Below are 15,000 nucleotides of genomic sequence, written 5' to 3'. Positions count from 1 at the left end.
AAAAAGGGAGAGACAGAGAAAGAGAATGAGAGAGAGACAGAGAGAGAGAAAGAGAGAATGAGAGAGAGACAGAGAGAGAGAAAGAGAGAATGAGAGAGACAGAGAGAAAGAGAGAGAGACAGAGAGAGAGAGTGGGGTAAGGAAGCTGAAGGACATTTGGAAGGGGGACTGAGGGTGGCCTCTGATCACAGGCCGGTGAGCAGTTCTCTCGGTGGGCGGGACATGTGAAGGACAGAGGGAGGGCAGAATGAAAGGATGATGAGAGGGTGATGATGGAAGAGAGGGAGAAGGAGAAAGAGGCGGGGGGTAGAGTTCTGTTAGCGAGCCAGGGGGGTCTGGGACGATATACGTCACCTCTCCTGTATTAGAATTACGGCTGGTTAAAATAGGAGGGGTATTTTTATCCACCCCCCCCCCCCCCCCCTCTGAAGCCATCCCCCTGTTTCTGAAGAGTATTAATTACCACCCATCCATTTAGCCTAATAATACCCTTATTAATGCCTACTGCTTCTCTCACACACACACACACACACACACACACACACACACACACACACACACACACACTACCCTTATTAATGCCTACTGCTTCTCTCACACACACACACACACACACACACACACACACACAGACATACACACTAATAATACCCTTAATGCCTACTGCTTCTCACACACACACACTTACTGTATACGCAGGTGCAAGCACGCATGCACTCTCTCGCTTGCACACACACCACACACACATGAACACATTATGCCCACACACACACACACGTATTCAAACGTACACACAAATACTACACATGCACGCACTCATGCACACGTGGTGCAGCTGAACGGTATGTAACCGAGTTGAACCGGTTAAACTGCCTCCTCAGGGTAAATGGCGCCTATCCGCGCCGTCGGCTGGGTGGTTCAGTGGTAGCGTAGCGGGAGAAGGCGCAGTTATTAGCGGCGGTCATGTGTGTGTCGGCGCGTCGGAGCCGAGATCGAGCCCGGCGTGGGCAGTGGAGGGTGGAGGTGAGGCTGACGGAGCGACGCAGTGACGCCTGTTACACATACTGTACACACACACACACACACACACACACACACACACACAGGAGCTACACTCCACACAGTAACAACCAACCATACACTAGATGAGAGAGAGAGAGAGAGAGAGAGAGAGAGGCTGAGAGTGAGAGCCTGAGAGAGGCTGAGAGAGAGAAGCTGAGAGAGAGAGAGAGAGAGAGGCTGAGGAAGAAAATAGGGCAAACGTAGGAAGAAAAGAGAAGGTGTGTGTTGGTAGATAACAACAGTTGACCACAGTTGTGTGTGTGTGTGTGTGTGTGTGTGTGTGTGTGTGTGTGTGTGTGTGTGTGTGTGTGTGTGTGTGCCATAGCAGCGTTGGCCCAGATGCTCTGAGGGAGGACATCAAATACATGGCCCACTTATCACCCTCCAAACACCAAACACTCAATATGAGACAGCATTAACTGGCAACCCAATGACATGTCTGTGCTCTCTTATCTCTCCTTCTATCTGTCTGTCTGTCTCTCTCTCTCTCTCTCTCTCTCCCTCCCTCTCTCCTGCTATTCTTTCTTATTAAGTCGATACCCGCTGATGAGACCACGTCCAAAGAAATGAATGGAGGTGAATGGGGCCGGCCGTGTTTTGACTGTCCGTGATTCGGATCCGCTCCAAAACTGTATGGGATCAAAGTTGGGACCATGCTGCGCGTTTTGCCGGCACCTTCTAGTCTCGCATAGCCAGACCGATCTCCACACTTTGCGCTGTGCCATTATGCTACAGTAACACTGATTACAGACCTTAAGTGATTTGCCCTCTTTCCCTCCACGACTCGACCACAGCGTCTGTCTAACAACCAGTGGTGTAGTGGACGTTACGGAGTAATCCATGGATCCACAGTATACCCACTTCAAACTAATGTAAAAGTGTAGCCTAACATTTCTGCTATACCCACTTCTTTATTCACCACTGCACCCCTGCTTTAACAACGAAGCCGACTTCGTTCCCTACTAACAGTGGGTTGCAGCAACGTTGCACATAAGTTGTAGTTTGGTAAGTTGCAACATTACCATCAGGCGATGTCATAAGATGCAACGTTCATCTATGGTCGAAAATAACTTACTAAATAACTAACGTACTCCTTAGACTTTACGGCAACGTTGCTGTAACAGTGAAAACGGTGGCGCATGTAACGTGGTAGTGACGTTGTAGTACAGTCATATAGGGAGGGAAAGTGAAAACATGCGCCCCTTGCACCATCTTTGCTTTTCCCATTTGAATAGATGGATATAATTACATGGATTTTCTTTATCGTTCGCGTCTACCCTGACATTGTAATCACCTCCAGAATGATACGCAGAAATCGATAATTATGCAATTGCTGGTTCATTCAGTAGCCGAGGTTTTGCCTATACCTTGCATGAAAATCACGGTGGCCATGCGGTTCCTTGACCTCTGCTGCCCCCTAGAGGCACTTTGCGGTAGCCAACTTCAGTGACGAGGGGGGGGAGGGTGGCATTCAAGCATGGCTACAAAAACCAGCTTAGCCTGGGTTTAGATTAGTTTATCTTCTCTTCGGTGACCACCTGGGGCCCATCGGAGTGAGGGGGCACAGCGGGCCTCAGCTCACTGCCATTCATAACCCCCTACTGCAGGAAGAGGCCGTTGGTTCGCAGGCTGTCCTGTGCGCTCACTCACCGAGGCTTATCGCGGTGTCTTAATAATTCACACCGGCCCACCGTGCCTCGCCGGCGACTGGAAGCCCTTTCCATTTCATATTCTCCTCAGAGTATCAATTCCATTCACTATCAATGATGTATGAGGCCTGAATTGGAAGCAGTGCATTTTCCATTACCACTGGTTGGGCTGGATATACCCTCTGTCAACAGAATGATACTGGTGGATGAGAAAGTGTGTGTGCGTGTGTGTGTGTGTGTGTGCGCGCGCGCGCGTGTGTGTGCGTGCGCGTCTATTTTGGCTAATTGTCACCAGAGAGAGGCACTGTTGAACAGCTGCTGAGATCTGCATTTTAAATGAACGTTTCACCTCTAAGCCCCACCAGATCAAAACCCTTGTAGACATTTTAATAATAAGCCTAAGAGACTACACAAACCATAGTGCTTTTTAATGACAAGTTAGCAGATAACATTTTTATTATGCCTGCACATTCTCACCGAACAGTAGGTTAATATATCAAACAATCAATATTCTTTTTTTCCCCCATCCATTTATCATACATATAAAATCACTATAAAATGTCACTCTATAATACTGTTTCACTGTAACATCTGTGTTGTTGTTTTTTCTTAAACATTCACACAATAAACCGCCTGCTACTCCCTACTCTCCTCCTCAGTACAAAATAACCTTGTGTCTCGGCAATCACATCTCTGAGTCCCTGGCAGCGGTGGACTGCAGTGATACAGGACGGCATGGTAATGAGGAGACTTCTGAAGTCGACTGAAATCTTCCCCTTGGATAAAAATAAGACAATTTTCTGTCAAAGAAAACTAGCAAAGGACTGAATAAATAAAGGTAAAGAAGTTCTGTCAGCCGGAGAGGCAGAGCGAGAAAGAGAGAGAGAGAGAGAGAGAGACCACCCTCGGACGGCCAACGCTGCTGCCCTGGCCAAAACAGAGGCATTGAGGGATACCTTTGGAGGACCTAGCCAAAGGCAAGTGGTGATAGAATGTCTGTGAGCTCTGAAAATATCCACAATCACTGTCTGTCTGACCCGACACAGTCAGAAATCACGATTTTCACTTTTGATTCCTCTTAGAGTATGATCGATCTCTAGCTTTTTTGAGAAGTAAACATAATACTGTATAAAAACATACAAGAGTGGCGGGAAATCTTGTCGGAGTTGAGTGTGGTGGAGTGTAAAAGCGAGAGGGGCTGTTGTTCAGGTCTTGTGGCGTTGTTCTCTGAGGGTGTGGGGGGGGGGGGGGGGGCATGTGAAGGGTAGATGCTAGACAGCCTCTGCGTCTTTAGTCTGAGAGGGTCGGGGATAATCGGGCCAGTCCATTCTGGGGATACAGCAAGGGGGTGGGGGTGTGGAAGGGGAGTTGGAACAGTCCATTTTAAGGAACGGTGACATGGAAGGGGCTGCCGGGGACATTTTCATCCCCCCACTTGACGATGAGGATGTAGCTGCCCTGCTCTTTGACGGTGTAGGTGACGTTGTACATCCTGTTGCCCAGGTGTTTGACGTACACCTCCTCGCAGGGGGTCTTGGGGCCGTGGACTCCCACCATCAGCATGTTAGTGCCTGCAGATGAAAATAGCTGTTTTAGTCATATTTCTGTGTTTAGATAGATAGTTAGACAGACAGACAGACAGACAGACAGATAGACACATATATAGATAGATAGACAGACAGATAGACAGATAGACAGACAGATAGACAGACAGACAGATAGATAGATAGATAGATAGATAGATAGATAGATAGATAGATAGATAGATAGATATACACATACTATATTAAATTACATTTCAAGAAATGTATACATACAGTATGCAAAAATATAGAATATATACATACATATTAAATTATGCATATTCAATTATGTGTGTGTGTGTGTGTATTTGTGTGTGTGCGCGCGCATGTATGTGTGAGTGTCTGTCTGTCTGTGTGTCTCTGTGTGTGTGTGTGTGTGTGTGGGTGTCCGTTCTCTCACCTGCATTGCTGCAGTCTACCGTGAAGGTGTTCTTCTGTCCCACGAAGGCCTTGGACAGGCCGGTGCCCCGGGACACCACCTTAGTGGCGTCTGATGAGAACTTGGGCATGGCGCCGTAAGCCCCGGCCACCGCCGACGTCTTGGTGACGGTCTCCACCAGAACGGACGATGTTTCATGCAGGCTGTGGCCACCAGACAGACGAGCTCCTAGAGAGAGAGAGAGAGATGGCAAGTCAGAAAAATCTAGTCAAAACTTTCTGTAGCACTGTCACAGTTCTGTAGAATAGAATAGAATAGAATAGAAAGTTTATTTGCCATATATAGCCAGTAAAGGTACATTGAAATTCTTGTTATCACTTGTCTGTACAATATCTTATCAGCACTAATTAATTCCTCATTCCAGCCCTAGGTACGCAACTAGACATTATACGGTACTTATTCCATCCGATCATGGATGATTGTGGCTATGACCATAATATATACGCTTATGTAATGTTATTAAAATTCAAGTATACAGTTCTGTCTAGAGGTTTCGAGAAGCCGACCTGTGACTTTAGCCTTGAAGGGGCTCCCGACGATGTGCTGCGGCCCCCCATACTTGATGGTGATGAGATAGCTCCCGGGCGCCATGGGGGTGTAGGTGACCTTATAGCCCTCCGGACACTCCTGACAGTCCATCTTCACCTTGGAGGGCCCGTCGATGGTGACGGACAGGGCCCCTGACCCGGCGTTGCACGTGTTCACCACGAACTCGGACGCCACGCCTGGAGAGGATGTCAGAGGTGAGCGACGAGGCAGGAAACGACCAATCAGGCAGGAAACGACCAATCATTGGATGGGAGAGAGGCGTATGGTGGGGGGTGAGTACTGTGTGAGTGCACTTTAGAAGAAGAGTCTTCTGAGTGTTTGTGTGTAGGTGTGCGTAGGTGTGTGTGTGTGTGTGTGTGTGTGCGAGTGCAGGCTCTGCCTACCGGTGGTCCCCCCCTCCAGGCCGGGGCCGAAGGCCGACACCAGTCCGGGGTCGCCCACCTGCCCGGGCTCGCCCACGCGGATCTTGAAGGGGCTGCCGGGAATATGGCTGCCGTTGAAGCGCACGTCGATGGAGTGGACGCCGTTCTCCCTGGGGATGAACCGGATGGCGTGCTGGTCTGGAGGGGGGGGGGGGGGTGGTGGAGGGGGGAGGGTGTAATCCATGATCACAGAAAGAAAATCCCACCCACATGATAAAAAGCGCATATATATTCTCAAAACTCATCAAACTGCAACCTCAACAATCTCCTCATTTCAATTTTTTATTCGTTTCTTCTAGCATTCCAGTGCTAAGGCGTTCAAAAGACACCATTCCCCTCTGGCGCAAACCACAGTTGAGAGGCTCTCTGTCACATGATCATGGGTTCGCTGGTGTCTCTTCCGTCAGGTCTGTCCAGCTGTGTCCAGCGGCGGTGGCCTTACCGCTGTCCAGCTCGGTGACGAAGCACTCCTCCACCGCCCCCGAGGGGGTGTGCACCTTGGCATCAATCAGGCCCCTCGCCCCGTTCAGCTGGATGGAGAACGAGGCCTCCTGGCCCACCTTCAGACCCATCTCCTGGAGGGAGGGAGGGGGAGAGGGAGAGAGGGAGGGGAAGGAGGGAGAGAGAGGGAGGAGGAGAGAGAGGGAGTGAGGGAAAGAAAGACCGATGGAGGGAGGGAGAGAGGGAAGGAGGGAGAGAGAGGGAAGGAGGAAGAGAGAGGGAGGAGGAGAGAGAGGGAGTGAGGGAAAGAAAGACCGATGGAGGGAGGGAGGGAGGGAGGGAGGGAGGGAGGGAGGGAGGGAGGGAGGGAGGGAGGGAGGGAGGGAGAAAGAGAGAGAGGAGGAGGAGGGAGGTAGGAGGAGAGAGGAGAGAGGAGGAGGGACAAAAAATAGTTATTTTCTGGGAAATGTTTGTAATTACGTGCTCTTTCCTGTAAGAAGAGGAGGAGAGGGAGGGTCGGTTTCACTCTCTAAGGGTAAAGGTCAGATCCCGAGCCCCCCTGTATTAAAGTGTGACTCAAATAAGTAGCACACACACACACACACACACACACACGGCCCTGCTGCCTCTAGGTTTCAGGGAGGCCTGCCAAATCCGCGCAGCTATAGTGCCCTTCATCAAAATAACACCTCTAATATAGCCTCAGCTCCATGGCTGCTTCTCATCGCTGGGAAAGAGAGAGAGGCGCTTTGCTTATGAGACACACAACTATTTATACATCTGTGACCGGAGCCAGCGCCCCCTCTCCAGATACTAGAACCTCTAACCCTGAGTTACGAGCTCGCTAATAATGACCACCGCCAGAATAGCTTCAGCGTGTTCAGCATTCACGTGTGTGCGTGTGTGTGTGTGTGTCTCACCTGTAGACTGGTGACAGTTAGACGGCGAGCGTCATCAGACAGAGTGGCGATGGGGACTATGAAGGGGCTGTCGGGGATGTGCTCGTCGTTGAACTTAATGGACACTTCATAGTCACCTAGAGAGAGAGAGAGGTGGAATGAATGTGTGTGTGTGTGTGTGTGTGTGTGTGTGTGTGTGTGTGTGTGTGTGTGTGTGTGTGTGTGTGCGTGCGTGAGTGAGTGAGTGGATGAGTGGGTGAGTGAGTGAGTGAGTGAGTGAGTGAGTGAGTGAGTGAGCGAGTGAGTGAATGAGTGAGTGAGTGAGTGAGTGAGCGAGTGAGTGAGTGAGATGAGCGAGTGAGCGAGTGAGTGAATGAGTGAGTAAGTGAGCGAGTGAGTAAGTGAGTGAAAGAGAAAATCTCTTTCTGGTCTGTTCTGTTGCAGGCAGCTCATCTACTCAGATCTACAACGACAGAAATGCTGTGTGTGTGTGTGTGTGTGTGTGTGTGTGTGTGTGTGTGTGTGTAGATCTTACCAGGCTCCTGAACCACGTAGGCCACGCCGCAGGATCCATCCTTCCTGTCCTCGAAGGTGATCTCCGCCTTGCTGGGCCCCTCCACGGCGATGGACAGCCCCCCGGCCCCCGCCTCTCTGGTCCAGATGGAGAACTCAGCTGTGGAACCGAGACACAGACAAATGTTTACTGACCCCCGGTGGCTCAGCCAGGTACTGCAGACGCACAGACATGAACTGAACAGAGAGGATCACAGGTGAGAAGGAAACACTCATAATGTATTGATCCATAATAGATGATAAGGAAAAAGCGTGCTTGAAAATCAAGTATCTATCTATCTATCTATCTATCTATCTATCTATCTATCTATCTATCTATCTATCTATCTATCTATCTATCTATCTATCTATCTATCTATCTATCTATCTATCCTCACTCGTTCTTATATGTCATGTCATTCTTCTCTCCTCCTGACCAGCAGAGTGTGGCGCTGCCAACCCACCTGGCACCCCGGCCACCCCTCGGTCCAGCCCCGTGCCCCCGGCGCGGACCTTGTGGGCGCCGCCCTCGCCCAGGGGCCCCACGGTGAACTGGAAGGGGCTCCCGGGGACGTGCTGGCCCCGGTACTTGACGTTGACGGTGTGGGGTCCCATCTCCTGGGGGACGAAGCGCACGCTGTAGGCGCTGTCCTCGCCCTCGATGATCTCGGCGTCCTCCGTCTGGCCCCCGGGGCTGGTCACCTGGGCCGTCATCTCCTGAGTCCCCGCCTCCCCTGAGAGAGAGAGAGAGAGAGAGAGAGAGAGAGAGAGAGGGGGGGGGGGGGGTAGAAGAGAGTGAAAGAGAGACAAATGGAGAGAGAGAGAAAGAGAGAGAAAAAGAGGGACAGAGAGGGAGAGAGAGAAAGAGAGAAGGTGAAAGTGAGAAAGACGGAGAGAGAGAGAAAGAGGTGGGCAGGTAGAAGAGAGCAAAAGAGAGACAGAGGGAGAGAAAGAGGGAGAGAAAGAGGGAGAGAGAAGAAAGGAGGCAAAATAAGACAGAGGGGAGAAGAGGGGAGGAGGGAGGAGAGAAGAAAAATATTTTTTTAGAACAAGAACATTTGTCTGACCGAATACGTCATCACGTTAGCAGAACACCACACACGATGTGAGACTCAAGTGGTCAGTAATGGGGTCAGTAGGCGGGTCCGGGGAGAAGAGGGGAGTGGGACGGAGGGGAGTGGGACTGGCCCCAGGCCCCGGCTGGAGGGTCATGGAGGGGGCGGCCGCGGACGAGTCAGACTTTCCACCACCACACTCCTTTAAAACGGACGGCATTAAATACTGATCTCAGACAATGGAAGGAACGAGGAGCCACTTCCCAACATGACACACACACGCACACACACACACACACACACACACACACACACACACACACACACACACACACACACACACATACGAGGCACATGCACACACACACACACACATACGCACACACACACACACACACATACACAAACACACACACACACACACTCACGACACATGCACTCACACACACACACACACACACACTTACAGGACATAAGCAGACACACCCTTGCATCCCAGTATATCGATCAAAGAAACGTTTCAGGCAGCAATCTCGGGTTAGTCGCAAATCACCCTGATGCAATTTGATTTAAAAACGTTTTTTAAATGCCACATCAGTCGGGTTAGCTGCTCACACACACACTCTCTCTCTCTCACACACACACGCACACACACACACACACACACACACACACACACACACACACACACACACACACACCCTCTTGTGTCTGCCTGGTGGCGGTGGCGGTGGCGGCGGCCGTGGTGCTGGCGCCGCCGCCTCCGCTGCCCGTCCCGCTGAAGCCCGTCAGGCTCTCCCGGCCCAGGAAGTCGCCGAACACGTGGCGGAAGGGGTCGCCCCCCACCTGCGTGCTCTCCTCCACGCGCACCTCGCGCTTGGTCTCGCCGGCGCGCGTCTTGCTGATCTCCGTGCGCTCGGTGCGCGTGTACGTGTGGCTGCTCCGCGTGAACGTCCGCGTCAGGCGCTCCTGGGCCGACACCATCTGAAACCAGTTGCCTGACGGGGGGGCGGAGGAGGAGGGGGTGGGGGGGGGGGGGGGCGGAGGGGGAGGAGGGGGGGAGGAAGGGAAGGAGGAAGCAGGAAGAGAGAGAGGGAAGGGAGAGTCTCTGTGACGAAGAAGGAGGAATTGCGAACGGACAGGTAGAGGAAGCTTGTGTGTACGGGGGGAGAGGACGGAAGGAGGGAAGAGGGGACAGAGAAAGAGAGAGAGAGAGAGAGAGAGAGAGAGAGAGGGGTGGAGGGCGGAGCGGAGGGAGGAGGCGGCGGTTGTGGTTGGCGGGAGGCGGTTCTCACCTGGTATCTTGAGGTTGAGGTCGCAGGTGCTGCCCACGGTGGCGATGGAGGGCGCCTGGCGCTTCCTGGTGATGCTCTCCTTAATCCGGCCCTCGCCGGATATCTTCACCGTGAACGGGCTTCCTGTTGGACGCCCGACCAATCACGCGATCACAGTCACGATCGCACGATCTTATGCACAATGCACTTTACATGAGATATGCACTTTGAGATGAAGAAGTGATTTTTGGTTTTACTATGCTGGCATTTGTCTCTTATTTTATCTTTTATACAAGGTCCTACTAATATAATAGTCTAATAGTGGTTCGATGTGATTTGACATGTTTTTAAACCTTGAGCTCTGCACCCTTATTCCTTATTATGTGGATTCTTCTACAGATGGCAAATAAACTCTCGGACCGTGACTCTCGGAAATGGAATTCCAACGTCGCTTTGAACATGTCTGAAAACATTCCCATTCTCTTGCACACATTTTTTAAGCTCTAGCAAAAGGATTTAGTAGTCTACCCACCTGGCACATGTTGGTCAGCGAACTTGATGTTGATGATGTAGTTGCCTGGTTCGGTGGGGCAGTAGGTGACCTTACAGGTACCGTCCTCCACATCCTCACAGTTGATGTCGACCTTGCTGGGACCCTCGATGGACAGACCCAGACCTCCATAACCTGAGAGAGAGAGAGGGAGAGAGAGAGGAGGAGAGGGAGTAGGAGATGGAGACAGACAAAGAGGTGTCAGTAATCGATCGCAGTCAGCCCTGAAACAATCTCTTGGCTTTGCTTAGACTACATGTCGTTCACAACCCCCCCCCCCCACCCCCCACCCCCCTCACACACACCTGCGTTCCTGGTGTCGACGATGAACTCGGCCACCTCGAAGGTGTGTCCCTCCACCAGGCCCTGGCCGAACACCTTGACCTTGCTGGCGTCGCCGATCTCCGACTGGCCCACCATGATCTTGAAGGGGCTGTTGGTCACATGCTTGCCGTTCTTCTTCACGCTCACCACGTGTTCGCCGACCTCCTTGGGCGTGAAGGAGATACCTGGGGGGAGGGGGGGCAGAGAGATAGTCCTGAGTTTTGAGACCAATAATAGGTGGCATCGCTTTTTTGGGGGTCTCCATCTCGGCAGACTTTGAATTGCATTACAAGTGTTTTGTTTTGTTAAACTTTCGTTCATTTCATATTACCAAAGTTGAAGTTGTGAAGAATTCACTTCATATGACAAACAACTGTTTTAGCATCACCAAATAGTCATATTGTGTCATGAAAGTCCATGTCCTCTGAGAAGTGTGGACAGCTCTGAATCTTTGAAGCCCTTTTTCTCTTCTTAGTGATTTCAGGTGTACCAACATTCACAGAAGCACAGCTTCTTCAAATAGTTGCAGATTTCAATGTTTGATACAACATTTGAAAGCTTACAATCACTTTCATAATCTGTAATAAACTGAAAAATGACCTTTCCCAACTTGGGGACCAAATCACCAGCGGCTGTCAACTACTTGCAAAAGTGCGAAGCTCTCAAGTAAAACAAACACACCTCAAATATAAACTGTATACGAGAGTAAAATACTATGTTTGTGATGGACTGTCTTGCCTACACTACGCGGGTGGTTCCGTATCGTCTATCTGCCCTGCCAGGCCTGGCGAGTGGCTCACCGATGTGGCGGTTGGGCAGCCTCTTGAGCAGACAGGGCTCCTCGTTGCCCGACGGCGCCCGGATGCTCGCCGTCAGGCTGCTCAGGTCCGTCTCCGTTATCTTCAGGGACACGTCCGTCGCCGTGCCGACGTTGAGCTGGGATGTCCTCATGGAGTCGTCGCCTGAGAACGAGGGAGAGAAGGAGAGAGAGAGAGAGAAAGGACCAGGAAGAAAAGGGTAAGAAAGAATTTTCACTCAGAAAAATATTCTCTCTCGCTCTCTCTCCCTCCCTCTCTCTCACCCTCTCTCTCTTTCCCTCCCTCTCTCTCTCCCCCTCTCTCCCTCTTTTTCTCTCTCTTTTTCTCTCTCTCCCCCTCACTTTCTCATTCTCCCCCCCCCTCTCTTCTTTCTCTCTCTCTCTTTTTCTCCCCCTCTCCCTCCCTCTCTCCCTCCCTCTCTCTCTCTCTCTCTCTCTCCCCCTCTCTCTCCCTCCCTCTCTCCGTACCTGTGATCTTGGCGGTGAACGGGCTGCCGGGGATGTGCTTGTCGTCGAACTTGACGATGATGTTGTAGTCCCCGGGCACGGTGGGCAGGTAGGACACGGTGCAGGTGCCGTCCTTGTTGTCCTTACAGGTGATCTCCGCCTTGGAGGGGCCCTCCACCGCCAGGGACAGACCACCTGGGGGGGACGGGGACGGGGGTAATGACGGGAGAGGAGAGAATGCAGAGAGAGAGATGGATGTGTGTGTGTGCGTGTGTGTGTGCGTGTGTGTGCGTGTGTGTGTGTGTGTGCGTGCGTGTGTGTGTGTGCGTGTGTGTGTGTTACCTTCCCCCGCGTCCTTGGTGACGATGGTGAAGGTGGCGGGCTTGTTGACCATGCCGTGGCTCAGCCCGGGGCCGTACGCTGTCACGTGACCACTGTTGATGGCGTCCACGTAGAACTGCAGAGGACTTCCTGCAAACAGACAGAGGGAACGGAGTGTGTGTGTGTGTATTCCTGTGTGTGTGTGTGTATTCCTCTGTGTGTGTGTGTATTCCTCTGTGTGTGTGTGTGTAGTCCTCTGTGTGTGTGTGTGTGTGTGTGTATTCCTGTGTGTGTGTGTGTATTCCTCTGTGTGTGTGTGTGTATTCCTCTGTGTGTGTGTGTGTAGTCCTCTGTGTGTGTGTGTGTGTGTGTGTGTGTGTATTCCTCTGTGTGTGTGTGTGTATTCCTCTGTGTGTGTGTGTGTGTATTCCTCTGTGTGTGTGTGTGTGTGTATTCCTCTGTGTGTGTGTGTGTGTGTGTGTGTGTGTGTGTGTGTGTGTGTGTGTGTGTGTGTGTGTGTACCTGGGATGTGATTGCCGTCGTATCTGATGTCCATCTCGTGCAGGCCCTTCTCCGTGGGAGAGTACCTGACGGTCACCGTTCCGTCCTTGTTGTCCGTGATGTGGGGCCGTGCGGTCTTACCTGATGGCATACGCACCTCGCCTGAGAACACACACACACACACACACACACACACACACACACAGATTGGTGAGTCACGGAAAACACACACACACAGAAACACGTTTTATATTTCACAGCACTATCGGTACCTGTGATCTCTCCCTTCTGCACGGTGAACGGAATGACCAGGTTGAAGGGGCGGAGCATCGGCTCCATCCCGTCGCCAGGGGCGATTGGCTCCTCGGTGGCCTGAGAGAGAGAGGGAGAGAGAGAGACAGAGAGAGAGAGGGAGAGAGAGAGACAGAGAGAGAGAGAGAGAGGGAGAGAGCAAGGGAGACAGAGAGAGAAGGAGAGAGAGAGGGAGAGGGAGAGAGACAGAGAGGAAGAGAGAGAGAGGGGAGGGGAGGGGCAGAGGTAGTGTTAGCATTAGCATTCTGGGACAGGAGAGGAGGAGAGGGAGAGGAAAGGAGGAGAGGAGAGGGGGATGGAGGTGAAAGCATAGCGGGGAGTCGAGGCCTTGCCTCTGGACAGGACAAGACAGGACAGAACAGAACAGGACAGGACAGAACAGAACAGAACAGAACAGAACAGAACAGAACAGAACAGAACAGAACAGGACAGGACAGGACAGAACAGAACAGAACAGAACAGAACAGAACAGAACAGGACAGGACAGAACAGAACAGAACAGAACAGAACAGAACAGAACAGAACAGGAGTCCAGCTCGGACGACCAAAGCTGAAAGAGAAACGGTCAAAGGCAAATGGGAGAGCTGGTCATGCGCCCTGCAGAGCAAAGCGTGCACCTAAACAACAACAACAACAACAACAACAACAATAAAACTGAATGTCAAAGAGGAGAAACGGCAACAAGGATGGAAGCTACGGGTCATTCAGTCTGCACTGATCTTTTCATTCAGACCGCTGACATAGGGCATGGGGGGGGGGGGGGGTAACCCGTGGTCGTGTGCGGAGGGGAACAGGAAGTGAGTGTTTGCATATGGGAGGAGAGAGACCGGCGAGAAGCAGCAGGTGACCGGCCTTCGGGGAGCAGAGATGGAGGGATTAAGATGGTGGGAGACGACAGGGAGGGTTAGACTTGAGGAGTGGGGGGGGTGGGGGGAGGTGGTAGAGGGGTAAGTGGGAGTAGGAGGGGGTAGTATAGTATACCCAGTGAGGGGGTAGAGTAGAGGGGTAGGGGTAGGGGTGGTAGAGGGGTAGGGTGGTAGAGGGGTAGAAGTGGTAGTATAGTATAGGAGGGTGGTAGAGTAGAGGGGTAGGGGTGGTAGTATAGTATACCCAGTGAGGGGGGTAGAGTAGAGGGGTAGGGGTAGGGGTGGTAGAGGGGTAGGGGTGGTAGAGGGGTAGGGTGGTAGTATAGTTTACCCAGTGAGGGGGGTAGAGTAGAGGGGTAGGGGTAGGGGTGGTAGAGGGATAGGGGTGGTAGAGGGGTAGGTGTGGTAGAGGGGTAGGGGTCGTAGAGGGGTAGGGGTGGTAGAGGGGTAGGGTGGTAGTATAGTATACCCAGTGAGGGGGGTAGAGTAGAGGGGTAGGGGTAGGGGTCGTAGAGGGGTAGGGGTAGGGGTGGTAGAGGGATAGGGGTGGTAGAGGGGTAGGGTGGTAGAGGGGTAGGGGTAGGGGTGGTAGAGGGGTAGGGGTGGTAGAGGGGTAGGGTGGTAGTATAGTATACCCAGTGAGGGGGGTAGAGTAGAGGGGTAGGGGTAGGTGTGGTAGAGGGGTAGGGGTAGGGGTGGTAGAGGGGTAGGGGTGGTAGAGGGGTAGGGTGGTAGTATAGTATACCCAGTGAGGGGGGTAGATTAGAGGGGTAGGGGTAGGGGTGGTAGAGGGGTAGGGGTAGGGGTGGTAGAGGGGTAGGGGTAGGTGTGGTAGAGGGGTAGGGGTAGGTGTGGTAGAGGGGTAGGGTGGTAGTATAGTATACCCAGTGAGGGGGGTAGAGTAGAGGGGTAGGGGTAGGGGTGGTAGAGGGGTAGG

At 52.1% G+C, this 15,000-nt stretch overlaps 1 protein-coding gene across 1 annotated transcript in view; it reads right to left on the bottom strand.

Annotated features, from left to right (window-relative positions):
• Positions 1-3,178: 3,178 nt before the first annotated feature.
• flncb (filamin C, gamma b (actin binding protein 280)) overlaps positions 3,179-15,000 on the bottom strand; it is a 58,750-nt gene continuing 46,928 nt past the window's right edge. Inside the window, exons 31-47 of the mRNA XM_084447719.1 lie at positions 13,158-13,257; positions 12,907-13,047; positions 12,406-12,534; positions 12,085-12,258; positions 11,600-11,761; positions 10,781-10,984; positions 10,458-10,610; positions 9,947-10,069; positions 9,353-9,649; positions 8,061-8,330; positions 7,580-7,717; positions 7,066-7,181; positions 6,147-6,279; positions 5,666-5,842; positions 5,240-5,458; positions 4,695-4,901; positions 3,179-4,282 (exon numbers count right to left, since the gene is read on the bottom strand). Coding sequence (XP_084303845.1) covers positions 4,095-4,282; positions 4,695-4,901; positions 5,240-5,458; positions 5,666-5,842; positions 6,147-6,279; positions 7,066-7,181; positions 7,580-7,717; positions 8,061-8,330; positions 9,353-9,649; positions 9,947-10,069; positions 10,458-10,610; positions 10,781-10,984; positions 11,600-11,761; positions 12,085-12,258; positions 12,406-12,534; positions 12,907-13,047; positions 13,158-13,257 — 2,931 coding nt within the window. The 3' untranslated portion in view covers positions 3,179-4,094. The remainder of the gene's footprint in view (positions 4,283-4,694; positions 4,902-5,239; positions 5,459-5,665; positions 5,843-6,146; positions 6,280-7,065; positions 7,182-7,579; positions 7,718-8,060; positions 8,331-9,352; positions 9,650-9,946; positions 10,070-10,457; positions 10,611-10,780; positions 10,985-11,599; positions 11,762-12,084; positions 12,259-12,405; positions 12,535-12,906; positions 13,048-13,157; positions 13,258-15,000) is intronic.

The sequence above is a fragment of the Borostomias antarcticus genome (assembly GCF_949987555.1).
Source record: "Borostomias antarcticus genome assembly, chromosome: 13".
NCBI lineage: Eukaryota > Metazoa > Chordata > Actinopteri > Stomiiformes > Stomiidae > Borostomias > Borostomias antarcticus.
This window is presented reverse-complemented; position numbering and strand designations above follow the sequence as displayed.